Raw genomic sequence first — 24,558 nt, 5'->3', positions numbered from 1 at the left:
ATGTTATTACAAACTGCTATATCACTTTTGAAGATATAAACCAAGTCTAACTTTTCACATGTTGTAAGGACAAAGAAAAAGGAAATGAGAGAAATCTTTAATTTACATTTTAAAGAGGGAGCCGTCTGTAAGGCAGTACAAATTAGGTACTTGAACTCTTGTTGTGGTACTTGGACTCTTGTGTCTCCTCTGATTAGGCCCTCTGTATAAGTGCTAACATTCAGGATGTGCAAATACCTCCTTCACTATATTTCAAGATAATGGCTCAGCAAACCAAGAGTCATGACTGATGTGTACCTAGTGTTAGAACCCCCCCTTTTTTGGGGGGGGGGGGTTGTTTGAGCTTAGCATTATAGTTGTGTCCTAAACTGCTCCTGCTCTGTCTGCGTGTAAAGGGTTAATGGAAGAGGTGGTGCTTAACCTTCCCTTTCAGTTAGTCTTAGGCTTGGTTTGATCAGAGCAATATACTGCCCACAGGGTGCTTAGCAAAGGGCCTCACTGCTTCTTCTGGTTAGGCCTGCTCGGTGCTTGCGCACTTTGACACACCACCCGTTCTGTTCCTTCCCTCAGTTCCTGGGACTGATTTCCTTGGTATTAACCAGTATATAACTTCGGTCTCCAATTGGTTCAATACAGTGGGTTTGGGGTAGATGGAAATTCATTCCAAAAGTACAGCAGCTTCCAAGAGTTCTGTAGACTTGGCAGTCCTTTCTGGAGCACCAGTGATGTTCTGGCTAGCATTTGGTGGGTTTTGGAACGTGTTAAGATTAATCCTTTTTTCTTGAAGGTCAGGAAGCTAGTCTCTCCCAGGAACCATCTTCCTGATGCTATGGATTGGAAAGCTATCCTGTGTGTTTTCTTCAGTTTTCTTCTGTCAGGAGAGTATATTAAAATTGCTTGCTTCTCTGCTTCTAATTTTGGATTATCCTTTAGAAAAAAATCCCTCTTTCCATAAGTTCAATAAATATTTCAGTAGTTAGCTACTTTGGTTTTACATCCTTTGCAAGAAGACTTTAGTTTTTCATTCACATTACTGCAAGGTTTTTAACAGTTTTTCTGCTGTATCATTGACCCTGTTCCTAAATGGGAACTAAATTTAGTATTAACTTTTCTAATAGGAAAACCCTTTGAAACACTAGGAAACCTGTTTCCCTTTTTCATTTTTCTACAGACTGCCTTGTGCCTGGAGTGGCAATTATATCTGCTAGATGAGTGGGAGAGTTTTTAAGGGCAAAGGGTTTTTTAGGACTTCCCCAACATTGTGATGTAAGTTCATGTCAGATTTTTCTCTTGTGTCAGGTAATTAATCTGCTGGTGTGTGTGTGCGTGTTTGGTTTTTTTCCCCTCAACTTCCTACATCTGCACCAGAAGCTGCTTTTATACACTTCACATGTTGAAGCATCCTTGGAGGAGGGTTTTTGTGTTCACAGAGCAAGGTTATATAGAAAGACCTGCAGTTTTCCAAGGGACTTCATGCTGCAACAAACAGAATTTCTCCCTGGAGAGCTGTTCATATATGAACTTACTAGGAAATAACCAAGACAGAGCCTTTGATTTAACTAGGCTCTGCTCTAGGAGCAGTCAAGCACCATCACTGGTGTTGCTTTGCTGTATCAATAACTGAGATTTATAAGATTGTCTTCTGGATCTGTGTTCACACTTTCCTCCTGCTGAAGCACTTGGGGACTGTTTACAGTCACCCACAGTGTAAATGAACATAAAGTAAGCACCAGGCAAGGAATGATGAGTTCTTTCCGTGTTCCTTTTAGAGATATCATCCACGTGTTACGTTCACAAATCTTCTTCCTGCATGTTTTCTGCCGAGCCCCATCACTTGGCATTTGCCATTTTGCAAGGACAGGCTTGCCTCCCCCTTTCATGGCCACCCAAGGCTCTAGAGCAAGAGGGGTTTGGGGCACCTGTGAATCCTCTGAGAGTAGAGAAGAGCCCTAACGATGCATAGGTAACACCCGCAGCACGAGTGCACACAGATGTGGTAGCTTAAGCAGGTAAGCAACCCATTTTTGTTTTACCTCAAATGTTATGCCTCTCTGAGCAAGAATGCTGTTTCTGGTGTGCTTGCCTGCCTGGGGTGAGGCGTGCTGGAGCAGCGAGGACTGGCTGCTCCCTGAGGAACAGGGATAACACTGGGATAACGCCTCCCGGCAGGGCCTCACCAGCCAGGTTCTGTCCCACCGCCCCCAAGGGAGCTGGGCAGGTTCAGCAGGGTCTGGATCGTTGGGATAAGGCAGGTCTGTGCGCATGCCGGGAAGCTGGTCTGCAGGTCAGGATCGCGCCCAGTGATGGCTGGGCAGGGCCACCGGGCTGAGGCCAGGCGGGGCAGTCGCCCGCGGTTCGGGGCTGGGTCGGTGGGGCCGGGCCGTGGCGGGGCTGCAGCCGGCACCGCTGCGGTGTGGTGGGGCAGCACTGAGGGCCCCAGGCTGGGCCGAGATGGGCGCCTGGGCCTGGGCAGGGCCGGGGAGGCCCAGTCCCGGTTCAGCCCATATTTATGTTCCTTTCCAGGAGAGAATCCGCAAGTTTAAATGGAAGCATTTTTTTCTCTCTTTTTTAAGGAGCTGAGCCTTGGCTTTGACAGCAGCAGCACAGTATCACCACTGTCAAGCAGAAATGTGGTGGTTTGCCTGTGAAACCTCCCAGGTCAGTGGTGATTTTGTGTCACTGTGCATGCCATGCGATACAGGAACTGCAAAGCTATGAAAAGAGGCAGGAAAGTAAGGACTCCTCAGGGAGCAGAGAGCAAGCAGGGGCTGCTCTGTGAACGTACCTCGGTCTCCTCGTGCCTGAGATCCCCCCTTCTCCTATCCCGTGCTGTTGCTGCCTGATGCCCAGCCTCCTGCAGGGGATGGTGCTCCTTGCTGAGCAGTCATTAGATGTTTTATCCTCATCGTTCAACACGTGGTCTGGCTTTGCATGCTGCACAGTACTCAAACTACTCTGCAGCCAGGATTGTTATCCTTTTCATGGGCTTTTCTCTTGTGCTTATCACTATAGCACTGAGTTATGCACCAGCATTAATCTTCACAAAACCCCTTCGAGGAAAGAAGTGGAATTATCCCTGTCGCACAGGTGAAGAACTTGGGCACAGGGAGCTGAAGATTAAAATGTGACATTGAGTACCACTTTTTTGGGACTCTGACATTTCAGTTTCCTTGGCATGGTTAAAGCATGTCCTAGTCTGAAGCTCCTTTTTCCATTGACTTTGGTTAGTGAAGTGCTCGCCGTGTCTGAAGATCTGTCTGTGGGGCCCCTGGTGAAGTGGCTAGGAGGTTAAGAGCTCACAGCTAGTGATCCAGCCTCTCAGCAGACTCAGCCATTAGACCTAATCTCTCTGGGGATCACTGAACCTTTCCAGGCTTCACAAAACCAATTCCTGCTTCTAGTTCCTTCTACACCTAAGCTCCCTCCTCTCTCTCTGTCCTGGGGGATAGCATGCAGAGGCTGTTAGAGACAGAAAGATATTAATGAGGCCAAAGTAGAGATGCTAAAACTGCAGTCACTACAAAATGACTGTGAGTTATTATTTTTTCTTCTTTCTCCAAAGGTGTTTACTCTGGTTGAGTAAAGAAAGTTTTTCACCTGGGTAAAAAAGGCTTGCTCCTGTCTCTGAATCCACCCCTTTCTGAATTTTTAAGTTATTGCCCAAAAGTATGGGAAATCAGAGCTTTTCAAAGAAAAGTTCATTATATATTTTTAAAGGGATTAATTTTTTTTTTTTAACCTCAGCCTCTCCAAATCTGCTGAAATTATTTGGGTGATGCTTTCACTCAAAAAAAAAAAAAAAAAAAAGGGGGGGGGGGGCTGAAAGCCCTGATCTAGCAAATCTCAGCTCAACCAGTTATAGTTTCACAATGTCGCAGGCAACCAGGAAGTATTTGGCAACCTTTTATAATGGATGGTATTAGCATGCAGTCAGGCCTGTCTTGCTTCCCAGCTCAGGAGGAGTGGTTTACAGCAGTGAACATTTGTCACTGTAGAGGCCATAATTCCTTTACAAACTATTTGGAGTCAGGATTTTCTAAAGCATTTAAGGGAATGGGAGACATTGTTATCACTGAATTTTGAATTAAAATGGGATTTAAATTTCACCACCTGAAAATCCAGGTCTTAAGATTGCAGATGGGTACTTTTTCTGAGTGTTCTTTCTATCTAACAAGTGTACAAATACACAAATGTTGTTATATGTTGAGGTAAAAATGATATATATTATATTTACACTTGAATTCTCATAATCTTTCACTGTACTTGCCAGTAATTCATAGCAAAAAAGCATTTAATGAAAAAGACAATGCTCCAGCCTTTTATATGAATCTAAGTCTAAATACATTTATATTTACTGCAAATTGTGATCATTATCATACTGGCACAATGATGTGTATAGAGAAGAAGAGACACAGCTTTAACCAGAGACTAACTTTTATTGTGCATTGTTATGCAACAGAACAAATGGAATTGGAGGTATGCAGTAATAAAACCAATATTCAAATTAGAATTAACACCTGAAATAGTAAACTGTTGGTAACAAATGTCTTTAATTAAAAAATATTGACTGTTTAAAAAATTCTCTAAGATTTTATATTTTTAAAAGAAATGTGTGTTGCCACATAGAAAACAATTCACACATCCTATAGAAATTGTCACAAAAACCTTACTAGTCTATATTACACTATGCACTTTTTTTGTACAATATCTGGTATAGGTCTATCCCTAACCTGTATTTACTCTACACAGTACAATCATCATTAGAAAGTATTCATAGAATTAACTACACCATAACAATAAAAATATCAGGATTAATGGTTTTTTAATCACAGTTTCTCCACAAATATTTGTCATAGAAAATATAGCGAAGGCATGTTGGCACAGATGGGCATGTGGTACTGCTACACAAAGTTTGAGAGAAGGCAGATACATAAATGACAGTAAGATTAAAGAGTATGGAAGGATAAGACAAGAATCTATCCTCCCGGGACCTTCTGGAGTGACATGATAGATAGCAGCTTCCTTCTGTTCCAGGCCTGCCATGCACATACAGCAGCATGAATGCACATGGTGATTTACAAAGCGCCGTGCTTAAATCCAGGTATCTCGCTGTGCAAGGGCTTACAAGCTATCTACTACTTCAGGTCCCATTGTATTATACCTAACCTCTTGTGGACATACCAACACTTCAATGTGTATGGTTTTACGATGCCTCATGTGCAAACTAATCAGAAAAAGCAGTTGTGAAAAGTGTTATAAACAAAATGGCTTAGGTCAAGAGGCCATGGTGGCAGTTCAAAACAAAACAAGAAATGTTGTTGCACTCTAAGCAAACATGAACAAAAAAGATGAGTTCCTGTCTTCTAATGCCTGTCTGTGACTGCTATTCATGTCACTGGCGATTGCACACAAGTAGCTGAGGGCAAAATTTTGTTTATAAAGAAAGGTCCAAACCTGCGAAGCCATTTTTAGTGCTAAAGTGGCTTTCAGGATCAAAATATACATTTGGTTATTTTGCACAATATGAGAGCACAGAATTGTGAGTGGTACCAGAAGGCTGGCTACACCTTTTTACACTAAAAATAAAGCTAGACTTACTAGTTATTTCAGCAAAATCTTTAGATTATTGAGAGAGGTCCAGTAATTCTGCTCTGTGACTATTTAAAATGAAGTGTTTTTATTTTTAATCTCATATGATTAAATATTTGAAAGAAACCATCACAATGTTTACAAAAATACAGCATGATACATACGGTTGTGGACAAATTTACAGTATAATGTTGACTCACACATTCTGACATGTTTTACCAAGTAGTTCTGGCAAGTGTCACCACATTAAACATACACCAGTAAGACTTAAACCATCTGAGCAATGTAACATCTTCTATTATAGTTCTTTTAAAAAAGTGTAAGTTCAACACTGAAAAGCTACTATAGGATATCTGTACTGTGACATTTTTATACACTGAGTTTCTTCCCAGTAGGCCACTACATGCCATTGACCTTTTAGATGAAATCGCCTCCTGAGTGCAGTGAGGGGCTCTGTTCAAAACCTGTTGGCCTGGTAAGGTCCAATGTGACTAAATTGCGTATTCATTTTTAGGAAGTAAATGAGAGCCTTTCAAAACTCTTTTAAAAAATAAAATAAAAAAAACACCCACTGAATTAAGAGGTATTGGGCATTTAAGGGCCTAAAGCACATATTGGCTTGGTTAGATCACAGCTGCGGTGGTGCCTGCTGGAGCCCGTGTCCTGAAGCTCCCTGCAGGTCCTGGCTGGCGGATGCGGGAGGGACGGCCCGGCCCGGCCCGGCTCTGCAGGGGCAGCATGCCGAAGCCCGCTGGAGGCTGTGCCCCGCGCCCACTGGCAGCGAGAGACCATCCACAACAGCAGGCAAAGAGGAGACAGATGGCAGGAAGAAAGTATCGTGTGGGTGAGCCGGCATTTGAGAGACTGCCTCAGTCCTTCCCCCAGGGTCAGGCAGGAGTTACAGCAGCACTTCAGGCCAGAAGGGCCCTCCTGATCTTTAAGGAAAGGGTTGGGTGTACCTTTCCCTGCCCAGCACGAGGGGAGAAGGTCGGGAAGGAGAGGAGAATGGTAAAAAGGAGTAATTAGTAGCTTTCCTAATGGTTGGCACAAGGTGGTCAGGAGAGCTGGGGCATATGAGATACACAGTCAGGAGAATCAACATTGATGAGGTAGCACTAAAGATGATCAAACGTAGAGTGAATTTTCTTTCTCAAAACCAGTTCCCTGTATTTGTCAGTCAGAAAATGCTGCCTCAAAAAGAGCTGATTCAGGCTTTGAAGTATGCCAGCACTGGCCTGAGTGACCTGATGAAGGTAAAAATATTGAAACATCCTGACACTGAAAAGAAAGGGTATTGTTTCTTTGGCTTTGCGTGTTTCTAGAGTGTATCAATTTTTTCAAACTTTTAGAATGACGATGGGCTCTTAAGCCTTTGAAGTTAAAAATTTTATGTGGACTGATTTTTTTTTAAAGTTGGTATCTGCTTCCAATACTCTATTCTGTTGAGAATTGGCTTCAGTTCTAGCACAGAATTTTTTTCTGTTTTTTACAGCTCTCGGTCAGTCTGTATCCTATGTTCCCCTGCCCTACAACCAAAAGGCTAAATTAGGCTCTTCTTACACAACCCCTCCCTGAGTGCAGCATGGAGCATCTGACTATTAGGACCAGCACATTGCATGATCTCTTATTTCAAGGAATGGGTACAAAACACAAATGAAAGCAAGAACAAGAAAAGGCAATTTAAAACCTCTAAAGCGAAGTAGTATAGCTGCAGAATAGGAACAGACAAAGCAGAACCTGTATTCTGAAATAGCAATTTGTTTTTAGCAATCTTTTTTTAATGAAAACTGTCATGATCAACTCTAATCTTCTAGAAAACTAGATAAATATAGTGTCTATCCGATATACAAAGCAATTTTTTTCTGTTAGAAGGGCCTGTTATTGTTCTGAGTCTTTGAAGGATTTTGCTGTTGATGAGCACTGCTGTTTTAGGCAGGAAGCTTAATTTCCTGGCATAGTTGGCTAAAGGAATTCCCTGAATTTTCCATCTTGTGTGGTATTTTAAGGTAACATTTATAATTATGCTACTTTCTGTCATGAAATGGGAGACCATTTCTTTTTTGTCACAAGCATGCAGACTTGTTCTTATATCCTGTACTCGGGGAAAGCAAATAGCATCTGTTTTTTCTGTCCAAGAGTCCAGATCTGGGCTTGTTATCAGTAGGCAGACATAAGGGTGGCTGTTGCTTCTTTAGAAATTTTTGTAATTTTTTTAAAATCACCTTTCCTCTAGAACTGTATGAAGTGAAATTGCAGTTTCCCGTTAAGGTGATTATGAAGGATTTGCAAATAATAGGCACTAAGAAGTCTCATAGGGTAGGTCTTGAAATGGGTTTCTTTCTGTTAACTGGGACATGATAGGATGGAGAAGCTGGAATGTGTGCTGTGTGTGTTCAGACATGCTTTGGACTCTTAAATGACTTCAGGGTACGTTCAACAAATAGTCTAAATTAACTGGTTGCTACTGTTGTATGAGTTTCCTCTCACTGCCATCAATCACCAGATCCGTCTTGCATACCTCTATTGAAGACTTCGTCCTGCGATCCCGGATGGTCAGTCCCTTCGTAATATGAGTTCCCATTGTGAAGGAAAGTCCCCACTGCACGCCCTTGACGAGCGTGTCCTACTGCATCACTGAATACCTTGTTTATTTGTTCTTCGGACGGCATCCACCAGTCAGGGTTGGAAGTACAGTGCATCCTAATGAACTCTGCAGGAAAACATGCAAGGATAAAAAAAAAAAAAACACAACAGCTTGTCTTTGCAGCACCTGTTGTTACCCGGATATCAAAAGTTTATGGGAAATAAAAAACGGGCCATTATTGTTCTACTTAAGCAGAAGTAAAGCCTTATGGGAAATGCCATGATAATGCTAGTTGGATCTATTTTATTTCTGTGCAAGTGTATTTCTCCACATGCAATTTTGCTGTAACTGAGCTAATTATGTGATGCACAGGACCAGGAGATAAAATCCCTTCTTGTGGAAATAAAAAGAAATAATTCTAGGTGATAGCTACAATTCAGGGTGTGCAATACATGGGGAAGTTAATATGAAACAGGGGATGTATTTCATTTGAAACCTGCAGTGTGTTTGTACCTTATTGTGATTACTTTCCTGGATCTTTACAGTCTCCCTCTGCTGGTTACTTGAACATCTGCAGACTGCAGTAGCCTTACAATGTGCCTGAAAATGTCACTACCATTATTTCAGTTTGGTGCTCTTTTCTATTTGGAATATCTTTCATTTTAAGCCCTACTCTTTTCATCTTTCTGAATATGACACCTATTTTTCAAAGACTAAATTGGCCTTAGAAATAGCTAAATGAGATGAGAGGGCTAATTTGTCCTTTTGGAGCCAAGCAGTAGTTTTCAATGCATAAGAAAATGAATTGTACTACATTTAATTTGGCTATTTAAGTAGCTACTGCTTGCATGTATAGCTATTTGTATGAGATGATTACATTTTTTATAATTTCTTTTCAGATTTTTGACATGCAATATGCTAAACTTGCAGAAGGCGCCTTACCAATTCTGGAGATATAAATGCTAGTCATATCTCAAAAATAGGCATATTTGGACTTTGAAATTTCCAAATACGATTTTAAATGAGAGGGCATCTTATTAAATATATCGGATACACTGTATCTTATATGGAACCTGAGCTTCTTATTTATTCTACAACATTATTTATTCCCTCACGTGGTATTGGGTCTCCCAGGATATCTTTGAATTCTATTTTCTACTGTTGACAAGCCAACAGCACAATAAGTAGTGTAAGGTAACTTCACTGCTGTCACAACATCTTGAGACCAGGGAATACTGTGCTTTAACATGAGTTACCATGCCTGCAAGGTATCTCATCTGCTGCATAGCTCCTCTAGCAGTGTATCTGCAAAAGTGATAGCTATCTTGGTTTCAGATTCATTTCCCTGTAAATCTGCACAGGCAGTGGTAATTCCTAGCTTGTATGTTCACATGAGGTTACTGTGTAAAGGAGCATTGCTGTAATTTAGGCGTACCAGGCTGTTTTAAAGCAGTTCCAGACATCAGTCAGTTGCAGGAATAAATTTAAAATGTTTATAGAAGTTTAATCTACTCTGAGCGTGCAGAGAGGAGCAGTTTGTGCTTCCTGCTATGGTGTGAAGGCATAATTGGATGTGCTGGGAATTAGTCAGATGCTAGTTACCTTTGCTTGCAAATGGGTAGGAGCTGGTGTCAGACTCTTGGCATTGCAGAAAGTGTAGTGTTCCCACCCAGACACAAAAGCCCAAAGGGATAGCTACCTATTTTGCTCTCTTAACTGGTCCATAGACACTGAACATTTTGGCTTCCTGTTTGAGCTTCCAAAAATTAAGGAAATTGGCCTTTCCCTTTCTCCCCACAGAGTGCTCCACACATTCATTACGTTTAGTACCTCAAAAAGGAGAGCAGCAGTAAGCAAAAGATCATCTACAGGTGGCTTTACTGTTAATCTTGGTGGGAGGCAGGGGGAAGAAAGGGGAAGGAAAGAGTATTAACTCTGTGCTTGTGCATAAATTATTAGAAGAAATGTAAAGCCATTTAGTAAATGGTTAATACACTTGTATTAGCCTTCAGTTTCCAGGAGAACCTCTGAGACCCTGAATCTTGCTCCAGACCTCTGTGCAGTATGTTGTGTGCAATGTACCTTCCCTTCTATTAAGCTCTGATAGAGTATCATATAACAGGTTAACAGCTGTTGAGGTTCCTGTGTAGTAAAACAAAAAACAAAACAAAACAAAAAAATCTTGCCTTAATTTGTCTGTATGTAAAAACTGAGTCATTGCCTGATTGCATCAATATACCACAACTAAAAGTCTAAGCTACATGGCTTTGCTGAATACTTCTAATCCAAATGGGCAGAGGCTCAGCCTTATGTGTAACCCTTTTGGACTTCAGTTAGATGAATACAAATGCTTTTATCACCAACTGACCAAAATTTAGGTTTTTCATTACTTTGCTTAGTAAAAACAAACTTGAAGTCAGTTTAACCTAAACTGCATTATGCTTATAAAAATACTATGAGTTTTGAGTTAATTAAAGAAATGCTAACCATATGCATTTATGAAATGCAGACACTGATACAAAGAGCACGTTTTTAGCTGGGCTTTGAAAAGTAATATTTTGTATGTCCCATTATAAAGGCCAATAATAAGCCTTTCTAAGAATTTTAGGAAGCCAAAGTGTGAACTGCCATAATAGACAAGACCCTTTCTCTCTTTTGTCCAGCATCCTCATTCTTTGTCACTGTGAACTGCTTGCAAACTCCCCCTCCTTTTGTTGATAAACATGCAGGGAAGTTGTTCACTATTTTTCTCATTTAATGTTGCATCAGTGCTCCAGAAAAGAAGTTACATCCTTGTCAATGTACTTGTATACACTTTCTATCTAATTAACCTGTAGATGTTCTTGGCCATAATAAATGTTCAAACCTATTTTGAAACTTGGTATGCTTTTGGCTCCAATGATACATCATGGCCTTGATGTCATATACTAACTATACTTTAGGCTAAAAATATTTCTTGGGTTCATTTTGTTGCATATCAGTATCAAAGAATGTTACCCTGTTGTTTTCTTATAAAAAAAGAGTAATCAAGATCCTGATTTACCTTCTGGGTGTTTCATGTCTACTAGTATCATGTGCTCCTGTATTTGTCCCCTCTCTTAAATAAGCAGCCGTGTTTTTTTCCTGTCCTTATATAAATATATACATATGTATACACACACATACACACACACACACACACACACATATATATGTGTGTGTGTGGAAGGTTTCTGGCTGCTTGCCATTTGCCTCTGAAACCCCTCCTAGTTCTGTAACTGTCAGCCAAACGCCTCTACTGAGCCAGAGCCAATGTGGTGAAATGAGATCACATATGGTGGACACTGAGCGAAAAGATGCAGTACCTCTGAGACATGTTACTTTTACTGGATCCAGAGGACGTCTTTCAGGACCTGTCTCTCCTGACTGCACTGACCTTTTCCTTTTTCCAAGGCCGCATGAGTACTTAAGCTCATCGGTTGTGAAAACAAATCTGATGAGATAGCGAAGTAGCCGTCTTCCATCTTTCTTTGAAGAATTTACAGCCTCATCCCACTGTTTACTAGTGATGTAGACAGGATAGTTGTTCAGCAACTGCTTGCTCCCCTGAAAAAGTGAAATATTTCCATTGCATATTTTACAAGGCAAATAAGAAAAGATGTCAGTTGTAATAAAAAGTATGCTTTTTAACTAGCTGAGATACTGACATTGAAACACACACTGTAGCAAATAAGCAATTGCTCTTATGGAGAATGAGTACTTTTTAAATTACATTTCCATTTTCTATACCAGAATTTGGTGAGGTACAAGGAAGGCATTTTGAGAGAGTGGTTATTTATACTTTGCACTTTAACAGGTAGGTTAAAAAGTGTTAAGAACTAGTGGCTAGAGATACTGTTTAAATATAACCTTTCTTCTTAATGTATTAAAATGTATAAAAGAGGTCTTTGAAGAGAGTGATCAAACAGATCATTTCATGGCAGCTGATGGTTTACTTCAGAGGTGACTTTTTTGCTCTAGTTTTATTATAAATTTATTACTTCTGTAGAATACACCTGAAACTTGACAGCAGTTATGTTACTGTGAAAAATATAAAGAAAATAAATAAAGCAACTATGAAAACTAAAAGCTTCATTACTATTAATGAATGCCATATTAACTCAAGTTATAGCTTTACACAAATGCCACTATGTCAGCTGGAAACAAATTTTACTTTTAACCTTCATAATTTGTGTGCTTCAATATTCCAACATTAAATGAGTGCTGTGGGACTAATTATGGGGATTCCTGTAACCCACACACATTTATAAGCCCTCCTTAGTCAACTGTACCTAAACAGTATTACTTTATTTCTTGCTGCTGATAAAATACTGCAGCTCAGGATAAGTCAATTAACCTAAGATGGTAGTGTTAATATTCTTATTCTCAAGTAATTAAAGAATACCAAAAAAAAAGCCCACACCCTCCTAGAGACTCATTTACTTTTACAGCTACATGTTTATCGAAACATGAATCTGGAGGCCCGATTAGTAAAAGCTTCATACAGTGAACAGCTCAGAGAGGAGTTCACCACGAGCAGGTGGAGCGAACATCGCCTGATGTCCAGGCGAGGCAGGCAGCTGCACGCTGTGCTTGTGGTCAGCTGCTCCAGTTACCCTCTTTGTTTTCAGACCTTCAATATCTGAAAACTGTTTTAAGGAATACCCTTGCCTCTTTTCATACGTTTATAAAAGCATTCTGGGAGACAGCTTAGGAGCATCATTGATGAAGTTTTTCCTCAGGTATTTGCTTTTAATTTTTTGCAAGTTTAATAAATACATGGAAGGCTGAATTTAGCCAAGGATGTGATGAGGGGGCTGTTAGAGAATCAGCTCATATGACTTAAGATGTCACCACCTCTCCCTTAGGGCATTAGCATCACCGTGATCATGTGCTTCTTTTTTGCCTCAGTGCAAAGCTAGCTGGCTTGGTTTAAATTGCTGGCAAAGGCAGCTGTAAACAAAGCCCAAACTCTGCCAAGGTAGCCAAAATATAAAGGATGAGATGGGCTGTGTTCATCTGATGGGCTCCTCTCCTCCACTCAAAGTCTCTCAACCCTTCATTCCCCCTGTTGCTTTTAAGTCCAAGCATTGTAATCTCTAAGGGAAAGACCCTTTACCTACACCTGAACCCTGTTATGATTTAAGAGTTCGTCTTTGCACTTCATTTGTCAGCTCTCACTGCTGTCTAAGGGACAGGGTCAGTTCCTCCCTTTGCAATCACAACACAACAAGCTGCTTTAATTTATGCCAGGTAAGTACTGGGAAGCCAATAATGCAGCTGAGGAGCTCTGCTGTGGAAAGGACATTCTCCTTCATCCAGCTCAACTCTTTTTCCTCTGTGAATGTGGGGAAAGGGGTGCTATAGAAAGCTCTTTGGTAGTATTACGCTCTTATGCTGAAGCAATATTTCCTTGACTTGCTCCATCAAAGTGGTAATACACATGATCCCCATGTTGTCATTTATTTTTTTCAGCAGCTTGCTCAGCATCACTTCTACCTAAAGCTAATAATTTTCCCACTATAGATTTCTGAAGCCTACTTCTTTTCCTCTATTAAAAAAAAAAAAACGAGCAAAGCAAGAACCTTTTTTATGGACACCAATGCAAGGTACAAACTCTGGTTAACTCTTGAGACTCCTCATCCTGCTCTTGAGCCCTGCTAGGCGGGACTGGACTTCTCTTGTGCAATGCAACGCTAGTTTGTAATTGCACAGTGTAAGGCTCCAGGCTTGTTTATGTGTGTTAGGGATGGGTGTTCATATATGGCTTTGCTAAGTAGCAAGCTATCCTAAAAAGCTGCCCTTGTGTTTAAGTGTATTGTATTAAGGGAGATACGGTCTTTTAAATCTAGTGTAGAAGGCCCCACATGCAAATTCATGAGGGCTCTCATTACTATTAATTGGGAAGAGAATAATAAATTTTGTGTAATTTCCTCAGCCCAAACTTTATTATACTTCTCTCTTACTCCCATCGAAATTTAGGATATTTTCCCTTGTTCTTCTCCAAAGGCATGATATAGTTTTATTATGCTCTGTTAAACAATTACTGCGTTTCTGCTGCAGATATGCTTTCATTGCTCCCTGTGAAAGTAAAGCACTTCTGGGCAAAAGATTCTTAGCAAATATCTGATGCCGTTTGGTGCGTCCAGCAGTCATTAAACTAAAACAAACAAAAAAACCTTCCGGAAAGGAAATAAGATGATCCTGAAGGAAGAACTGAAGTACAAATGTGTTCATGCTTATATTTGTATATGATTAAGCTTATGAATAAAAGATTAGCATCTTAGTATGTGTTTAATTGAATAAAAAATGTTGTCACATCATGACAAGCTATTCCATGTGGGACCTTACAGAACAGCCTCATTTCTGTAGTGCTTGAAAATTTTAGTTAAGCAAAAGAGCATAAAAAAGGAAAATGAAAGCTTGGAATACATTTGAGTGATAACAGCTAATGATATATATATGTTATATTTATATATATATTAATCTGCACAGGATAAAACTGAATGGAGAAGCAAAGTGATGCAAATCCTAAACTGCTGCAAAGTGTCTTCAGTGAAGCTCTAGTAAGCTGGGCTGTGTGAGACTTGTACTACCTACAATTTAGGTGAAGAGTGATGCAAGGTTAGACTAGACCTATGTCTTCCCTCTTATGATTTTGTTTGCGTGAATAATGGCCAGTGACATGTACACACTAAACATCTGAAAACATGCATGGTAAGTGCCTCAAATACGGACAGTCTAAGCAAGAAAAGTCTCAATGCTGAAAGCCACTTCATTTGGGGCATTTTTACAGGCCTGGATAGAAACACACTGGAGCAAAATTAACATGAGTTGCACTACAGCTGCTATCTAAATCTATATATCTATCTTCTAGACAAGAGGAGGACTTAAATTTCCAGCTTTTTCACTGCAGCACTTTCAAAAGTAACATAATTGCAAAACCCCCAAATTCTTTATCAAGCATATAACTGTCAACACCCTTCCAAATACTATCAGAAGTCTGTATTATGGGTCTGCCCATAAAATGAAGGCAATGTGTATTCCAGTTCAAACCACTGCAGTAGGCGATATGAGCCTGAATTAGACAATATGAGGCTCCACGCAGAGTTAGAGGCAGGCCCTGCTTTTTCCTCTCCCAGGCGACTGTCCCTTGTCGCTGTGCTGCCCCAGCCTGACCCTTAACGCCGTGCTCCCTCTCTCCTTCGTGCCCCGCATTCGCAGCCCTCGGCCCCTGGCCATTCCTGCCCCGCTCGCAGCCGGCCGGCCAGCATGCAGCTACCGCGACCGAGCTAACCGGGCAGCGGGGACCGGGAGGGCGCTCAGCAGCGCCCACAGGCGAGCTCATCTCCCAGCCCCACGCAGGGTTTTCACCAGACCAGCCCTAGTCTAAAGGCCACCTGTAAAAGTGATGTTTCTGAGGAAAGAGGAGTGAAAAATTATACAGAGCAACACGACTGCAGTTGGTACAGTTGGAGGGCATTATGCATTGCTCAATAAAGTCATCTTAGATTAAGTTAGTGATGATTCTCTTCCATTTGGAGCGTTACTGTACCTAAAAATGACAGTTTCATATAGATTTTACGTCATTTTACTAAATATATTCTTCCAGCACCTACTGATTTATTTGCCTACATGTTTTCAATGACTTTTTAAACATAAAGATATGTAGCTTGTCTTCACTGTATACTACCTCAGTCGGATGGTCTGTTGGCTGTGGTATCATAAGTTGGTTGTGATGCTGAAGCACAGTCTTCAAATAATCTAAAACAGTCTGGCAGGGCACTGCATGAAACAAATTGCAATTACTGTATATTAGCTATCTAGCACAAAATAGAACAACAATATTAAATCAAGCAGTGTTCTTCAGAATCTGTCTGGTACTTCTCTGAGATTTATTTCAAATAGGAAATATTCCTCATTTTGTTTTGTGCAGCCATTTCATACAATAAACGTACAACAGATGTTGTAGTTCCTATGTTGAGGCTTTTATTTTCTGCCCACTAGTTTTCAAAGGTTTTTCTAGTTTGAAATTATAATGATTACAAATATAAATTAGGTCAGCAGTAATGATAATTAAAAAAATCTGTAAATACTGTAAACAGCCCAAACCATACACAGGAGAAAACATTTCTTAGACCTAAATCATGCACTGATTAACATGTAAATAAGCTCAAATGTTTTTGAAACTATAGACTGATTAACTACACTGAATAGATTTAATGATTCATATACTTTAATATCTTTTCCCTCCCTCCTCCCAAATTTGTTACAAAACTAGGTGTTAGGCAAATTGTTTTATTTCTCTTGTTTTTTTCCTCCCCTCTTCCATTCCCATCCCTCTCCTCCTTTTCAGTAGTGGCACCAACATCCTATTCCCTTCTGCTGAGGTGATAGGTTAATTAGGTCTGATTCAATTATGGGTCTCTCTTAAGCAGATGCTGCCACATCCCTGATTAACTCCAGAGTATTTCTGAGATATAGTACTTTTCTCCTGAGCCTGAGACATAGCAGGAGAATTAAACAGATATTAACCCAACATTAAGACTGACATTTGACTAAATAAGCATAATTTTTAAGGTACCTTGTCAGTCTCAGTTTCTATGGGTTGTTTTTGTAAAACATTAGAGATCTTCCAAGCTTCAGCTAAAGTCCAGAAAAAATATTTCAGTGTTCCTTCTTTTTTACTTTTTGGTATTCAGCCTTTACAGCTGTAAAAATTTAGTATTTTTGGGCTGTTTTTGTCTTAAGCTGGCAATCAAAAAGGAAGCACTCAAATCACTGAAAATGTATTAAGGTAGGATATTAATTTGCAGTGCTCTTCCCCAGATATTTGCACTGTTTCCTGGGCATTCATACTGTGCAGTAACCATGACCCTGTCCAAGCACTTTACTCTGTTTTGCATGTGGACTAAGTGATGTTATGTTTAGTAGTCCAGATAGGGAAGACAGTGCAAAGGGCCTGATATGGAGAAATTCATATGTCATTTCTCCACATGCTGACTTTTCTGTAAAGACCATCAGTGTATTTGCTCCTGCTTCATTTGATATATACTTTGCCATATGAGGTTATAAGGTTGTGAGTTAGTTAAAAGTTAGCATTTCAAGTAACTGGTACCCGCTTAATTTCTCCAATGACTTCACTGCTTATTGCTAGGCCAGCGCAGCGCCTCAGTATTTGCTACACAGTGACATTGCTGAAGTACATGAGCAGGGGAGTGTGGATGATTTTTTTGCAGAAAAAGAGCACTTTTAAGTGTTATCAGATGGTTTTAGAAAATGTTTCAATTCTGAAAAAGTCAGAAGGGCAGTCAAGCTTAATAATCTCGCCAACATATCCTATAACCTTCTTGTAATAAGAACTGTGTATTTACATATAGCAGAAATCAGAACATTCAATCAATACAACAAGTTCCTAGGTGGAATAAAGGAGAAAAATGTGATAATCTCAGAAAATGTTTTAGTGCACTGGACATTTGGAGGACGTGTGTGTCATGAAAGGATATGGCCTTTTTTCCAATTTTATATACAGGAAAGGTCATGGGGGAAGAAGAAAAAAATTTTTTTCCAGGTGGATGATCTGAAGGATGAGATCATATTTTGGGAACTTTTTCTTACACTTTGTTCAGCACAACCAAATCTCTGTGGTCATTATCCTGCACTGTGACTGTCACAGGGGATTGGATGAACTTGCCTGGAGAACCTCGTCTGAGAAGGTCAGGGATTCAGCTGACAAAGGCTGATTTTCTTCAGCACATGGTGCTCATCATAATGATGATGATAGGGATGAACTAAACCAGTGCTATCCAAGCCCCTACTGAAAATAAAATGCTGACTGAGGGCATAGACTGGGCAGCAGGGAAAAGCTCTGTTCAATGACCCTGCTGATTAGCATCAAGTCGGAGGTGCAGTGTCCCAGTAGAAGTTATGTGAGCGCAAGTGGAAATTGTGCCCTACACAAAATATACCAATTTTGTATGCGTTTGCTGTCTGCCATGGCCAACATAAGCTTAAACTGGGAACGTCCATGCACAGGTTACTCTGCTATTAATCTGCTTGCCAGGGAAGAGGCTCATGGATGACCAAGGCTCACTGTCCTGGGCAACTTCAGAGTCCCTGTGCTGAGGTTTGGATAAACTCCTGGTCAGGTGGAAGTTAGTGCAGGCAACCCAGATCTCCTGGTACCTTCTCGGAGGTGAAAGTAATGATGGAAGGGGCCATGACAGGTGACCATACTATTGCCTGAAAGAAAAGATGCCTGATACTTGCACATGGAGGATAGTTGAGTGCTTCTCAAGCATCCCTTTCCTGCTGTTGGAAATCACTGCCCTGTCTAAATGTGTCACTTTTATTTAGCAGGTTTATTGAGCATGTAGTTGCTGAAGCATCAGCAACATCTGGAAGCCTGGGAGTTCTTTGGTCCTCATGAACCTGGGTTCAAAACAGTTTGTGAAGTTTGCATTTGCTTTTCTAGTTATCTCTATTACAAAAGTACCTGCTGATGATCTGATAGCTGTCAGCCATCTTTGGTACCATTACCTGTAATTATGTGGAGCAATGTGAGGCCCTGAAAGAGCACAGAATATAATGTGTCACAAATTTCCAATTTTAGGATCTGATCTTACAGCAGGGTGTTCTTTTACCCCCTATAGGTAATTTCACCATGGACTTTTCAAAAGTCTATTTACCTATGTTCTTCCAAAGGGAAGAGGCACAAGCAAGAAGACAACAAGAAACTACTTAGCCTCTTGTGTCCCCAGCACATGAAGAAGCACAGCTCTACTTTAACTGTATCCAGATGATAAAAAGCTGGTGCTTTCTCATTACTAGCCAGAAAGATGAAGGTACTAAAAGGGAGCTGAAGCTTATTAACACTTCCTCTTTACAAAAGCAATAATGTTTCAGGCACAAAAATGTATGATTTTGATAGCATTCTAATCTTTGGAGCACATTTTAAGGACTCTTAACCCAAAAAACCCGCACACATCATACAAGCTATTGGGTACAAATAACCTCAGCCTTTCAAAGAACAGATGCGATTTGCAAAGTTAGGCTTCTTGGATTGCCATATCAACAGAACCCTAAAGGAAATCACCAAAAAGGCAGCCCAAGGCCTGAGAGCCAAAGCTTTAGTTTTGCATCTGTGTCTGTCTTATGGTTCTGCAAATGTTCTCTTCACTGAGACATAAGAGGAACTGTTTCCTCCAAAGCCTGTAGCAGATACAACTTTTTAAGAGCCTATGGCTCCCAAATGGGAGTGGGAATAATAATTTAAACCTACTTGCTTATTTATTTTGCTTTGATGTGATCGCTAGAGAGTTAAGAAGATCATAACCTAGAGAGTTGATTCTCTGCATGCTTATGCATCTATCCACTATCAGTGACACTAAGAACAAGGATCCCTGCTTGCTGTAACCAATGGAAAAGATGCTAATGTAGAAATAACAGTTGCTTGCTATGATTTAACAGAAACCCTGAGGGCAGGTAGTAATTTTCCTGCCCATTATGAAGAAGTTTTCATGGTCTTTATTTTCTAATTGAAACTGTAAATGTCAGTGACTTGGAGAAGGCACTGAAAGTGGCAAAGTCATCTGGCCCGTGAGAAGTGGAAAAAAAAGGGATCTTTGAGTAAGCTAAGTGGAGAGGACAAAGCGATACAGAACATTTTGTATGCTGGGGGAAAGCTGGTCATGCACAGATGCTAAGCAGTGAATAAACAGGACATGCATAAGAGGTGGTAGGTCTTCATCGCTTATTGATCAGAGTTATAAGACTTCACTGTTTTTCTAGGCAGTAAACTTTGTTACCATATGCTGTAACAAGTGTTTCTTTGGCATAGCTTGTCATAGTTTTCTCTGTGGAATATCATAATTTCTAATAAATAGTTGAACGGTGCGTTGCCTACAAACTGTGCTGATTAATAAAGCCAGGGTGTGATCTGCTAGACTGTCCTCCTGCATTGTACAGCACCGAAACCCCCCAGATTAAATCCTCCTTGCACCAGACTCTCAACCAGTAAAACTCAAGTCATCATTTTCCAGTGACACAGGCTCTACCCTTAGCTAGTTGTTTTAGTGTGTACTATTCCTCCCTTAAAAATGTAAGCCTCATTTGCACTTTGCATGTGTATCTTCCTGGATGACAAATACAAAAAGGCCTGTTACATACTTATAGCCAGTGGTCAAATCATCTTAGACTTCTCTTTGTTATGCCAAACAATTTAATTCCTCTCTCTTTCTAGGCAAGTTTCCCAGTCCATTGACACTTTCTGTGGCTCTCGGCTGAACATTTCCAAGTTGAACATTAACCCTCCTGAGTTGCTGGGCTCATGCATGGGCATCTGTATCCAGTAACAGGCCTGTCAGTGCTAAAAGCAGAGTCCCTATACCCACTGATGGGTTTGTAGATCCAAATGTCATACCAGCCCTTTTGGCCACATTGTGCAGCAATATTCAGCCAGACATCCACCACATCTTCCAAATCTTTCTCTGCTTCCTAGTGGCTGAAACGAAGTAAAGCCTACGGTCTTTGTGCCTAAATATATGGTATTACACTGGGTTGTATTAAGTGCACAGTGTTTGAGTCTATAACCTGTCATCTTCCTCACTCACTGCTAGCTCTAGCATCTCTAAACTCTTAGTAATGATTTTATATTTTCTTCCAGGACGCAGATGAAAATATTAAAAACATAGGCTACAAACAGCTCCACAAAAGATCCCTCTAGAAATTCAGCTGCCTCATGACAATTCCCTATTTACAATTGTTTTTTCATTTTTATCAATCTCTGTTCCTGTTCATAATGTTATACAATACCTTGAATACCTCCACAATACTTTCATCAACCAAACTTTTCATCTCATCAAAACCATAATTTGGCAAGATGTTGACTGGTACTAACTCCATTATTTTCTTTTAATACTCTATTATTGAATCCTGGATAAGCCGTGCAGTTATTTTTCTGGGATCAGTATTATGTCAACAGGCCTACAATTGTCTCGGCCATCTCATGTATGCTTTTAAAAAAACTGATACAGTATTTGCATCTTTCAGGCTTCTGGATCATCCCAAATATTCCAAAACTTAATGAATATCATAGTTAGGTCCCTCTCCCTCTACTTCCATTTTTGTTTTAGCTCCTGAAGTGAGTTGTCCAAATCTCGTGATCTATAAAACACCAAGCGTTGGTAGCAGTTGCCCAGTGTTGTTGGTAAGATGTTGCTGCGCACTCAGCAATGCAGAGCCGGTGTGCCTACGCAGTGCCTACGCCCCGCGGCCTGCCCTGCAGCTCTCTGGGAGCCGGCAGCCTCTGCAAGAGCGACTGCCCATGAAGTGGCTCTTCAACCGTTTTGTCTTACAACCTGAACTGTCCTGGCCTGAACTGAAATCAGCATCTGTTCACCATTTCTAAAAACGGCGGCAATTTTGGTGCTGACTCACAAGCTCTTTAGCTGTCCCTCTGCATTGGATTGTCGGGGCGGAGGTTGCAGCAGACAGCTGGGGTTGCAGTCCCGGCTGAAGCTGCTATTCAGCGTGTGCTAACACCCAGAGTTACTGTGGAAGTTGAAATATTTCTTCCTGATTACCATCATCGTCATATGGTGGCACAACTGCATCATTTGACTCTTCTTAGGTATGAGAAAAGAAGTATTTACTGAACAATTCCATATTACGGACAAAACCTACCATTTCCACCTGGTAATGAACCAATACCATTATTAGGACTCCTTTTATTTTCTTTAATTTGCCTGGGAAAGAATGCCCCCAATCAATCCTAACGCTGCTGCCCACAGAATGCTCCAGATGTTTTTTTGCTTCCATATTAATTTTTTACTGCTCCTAACTTCTGCTTTTTATTGATTCTACCAACTTCCCCTTTCCTCCACTCGGTATATTTGTAATTGCTCTTCACTTTCCCTCTAAGCTCATTGTTTTTATAATCAGCATGGTTCCTTTTCTCCTAGACATCCTTTTTGGGCCTTCAATAAAATGTTTTTGAATGTTTCTCAATTATCATCCACTCTTATTTTCTTTATTACTTTCAGCTCTGATAATTGTTTTTGATTTTATGAAACCAACTTTTTATAAAGTACCAAGAATATTTGTATTACTGGTTGGGCTGAACTCTTTTTGCTCATTATAAATGTAACAGAGTCATGATCACTTGTACTGATATCTGTCAAAATGAGGACTCTTACTTATCCCCCCCAAAATAAGGCCTTCAGTGTAGTACACTCAAGGTCTGTTTATGCTGGCGTAACAGAGTGCTACAAAGAGATACTTGAGCTTGCTCTAAAGAAGGTACCCGGCTGCTCCATGAAACTGCATTAACCCTCGGCAGTGCTCCTCGGGCACTGGGCAGCCCTCGTGAGATGGGCTCGCTCGCTCGCGGCCTGGCTGGTGTCCCTGCAGGGCGGCCTCCCACCACAGCCCCCCGAGAACTAGCCAGTGAGGAAGCTGGTTATCCTGTTCACGAATGAGATTTTGTGCTCATAACTGAGAATAACTAGTATTCCTTCTCGTGTTTCACCTGTCTGAGCGTGAATCTCTCAGCATTCAAGACCATTTACTTCTGAATGGTTAGCGAGGAGGAGAAGTGGAAAGTGTGTGCATATATACCCATCCCACCCAGACTGACAGCTGTTAGTTAAGACTTGCCCAGCACTGCTCTGTGTCCTCCTTTGCTTGACCTTGAGCAATTCTTCACTCAAGTTCATTTTAGGGCCATTCTAAACTGATGCTTGACTGTCAAAAAGATGTAACAAATAATACAGAACCTGCTGATGAACGAGATGGTAGTGAGAATTTCTTACGATATAAACTGAGACCCTGCTCCGCCTGAGATTTGGACAAGTGTGCAGAATAGCACAGCTTGTATCATTTGAGCTCATGCACTCATTTATTTCAATAGTGAGTTGAAAGCTAGCTAAAGCTTCATGGACAGCCTGTGAAGGGAAGTTGTTGGGGTGTGGTGAGGTGGAAAAAAGAGAGGAGCAAGGAGAGATGAGGGTTAGTAAAGAATAACTGATCTGAGTGTTCAAGACCTGACAAATCTGGATTTTTGTAATTTGATGGTAAAACAAAAACAGCACACATTTTTAGGGAGAGCAGCCAGCAGAAAGCTGAGAGCAGAGGAATCAACACTACATGCAAAAGTGCGTTAAAAATTGGCTAAAATGACCTACCATGGCTGCCAAAAGCAGGGAGGGGGAAAAAAATAGCAAAATATCCCTTTATTTTTAAAATGTCTGTCTCAGTTGTGCTTTCCAGGTGGAATGCAAAACCTTTTTACTTTTGTAAATCTGTACCTGAAAACCCTTTTCTTTCTTTTCCCTTAATTTCCTTGTGTAAAGCTTTTCTTCCAGGAAGAAGAATGTGCCCCTTCTGTATGCCCCGGGATATAAACCCCTGCCTAAACAATAATAGAAGAAAAAAAAGACAAAAGAAGGCAGCTGTGCATTTCTGTCATTTAAGGTATGCTGCCACATGCTTCTGTGGCTTTTGTTTCTGTCCATGTTTCGTCACATTCCTCCTGCTTAGTGGAAGCTGCCTCTTCTTGTCCTTTAAGCCTCACTTTCATTGTAAAGCCTTCAGGACAGGGACCTCGCCTACAAAACTCTACGTACATTTATATTCCGAATAAATAATAATGAAACGAAGGAGCCTATGATGAGTAGGGGCAGTAGTTTGTGTCACTAAAACGATAACTGCTGACCTGTAAAACACAAACTGAACTTGAGACAGATTTCTCCAGGGCTTCTTCAGTCTAGCTAGGGTGAATCAGAATTTTCCACAAAATTCCCAATAGCTTTTGTTCCCCAAGGTATTTAACCAAAACTTTCCCACACAAATTCTTGCAGATTTTTACAAGGCCAAATCTAATACTAAAGAACAGAGAAAACAGATTAATAAAGTCATGTTCTGCTGCAGTTATGTGTTTCAGTAAGTGTTTTTGTACTCAGAAGAGAGTGCTTTAGGAAACTAAACTGGCACGCTGAAGCTGAAAGCAAAGCTGTGCTACAACACTCAAATTCAGAGGGGTTGTCTTGCAGAACAGTTGTTGTAAAGCGCTTGGTGACTGCACAGGCTCGCTTACTACCGTAACTTCACACTTTGAAGCTGAACAGCAGAACAAGGCCAGAGATCAGACCAAAACATCCAGAACATCAAGGGAAACCAAAGAACCAGTTAAATGTGAACATCAAGAAAAAGGAAAAAAAAAAGACAGGAAAAAAATCTTTGTCGTAACCCTTGATGGCTGCTTTATCTACGCTGTTGCTGGAGCAGAATCTTTGGAAATGAGATGCTCCAAAAATATAAAGGACAGGATTTGTAGGGGAAAGTAATATCTTTTATTAGCTTGTCTGACA

General features: G+C 40.6%; 1 protein-coding gene across 1 annotated transcript in view; it reads right to left on the bottom strand.

Annotated features, from left to right (window-relative positions):
* Positions 1 to 7,846: 7,846 nt before the first annotated feature.
* Positions 7,847 to 24,558, bottom strand: part of BEND4 (BEN domain containing 4) — a 31,361-nt gene continuing 14,649 nt past the window's right edge. Inside the window, exons 3-5 of the mRNA XM_067297165.1 lie at positions 15,885 to 15,976; positions 11,518 to 11,758; positions 7,847 to 8,299 (exon numbers count right to left, since the gene is read on the bottom strand). Of these exons, the coding sequence (XP_067153266.1) occupies positions 8,082 to 8,299; positions 11,518 to 11,758; positions 15,885 to 15,976 (551 nt within the window). The 3' untranslated portion in view covers positions 7,847 to 8,081. The remainder of the gene's footprint in view (positions 8,300 to 11,517; positions 11,759 to 15,884; positions 15,977 to 24,558) is intronic.

Source organism: Apteryx mantelli, chromosome 5, assembly GCF_036417845.1.
Source record: "Apteryx mantelli isolate bAptMan1 chromosome 5, bAptMan1.hap1, whole genome shotgun sequence".
NCBI classification, from domain to species: domain Eukaryota; kingdom Metazoa; phylum Chordata; class Aves; order Apterygiformes; family Apterygidae; genus Apteryx; species Apteryx mantelli.
The sequence above is the reverse complement of the archived record's forward strand: the minus strand, read 5'-3'. Positions and strand labels throughout refer to the sequence as shown.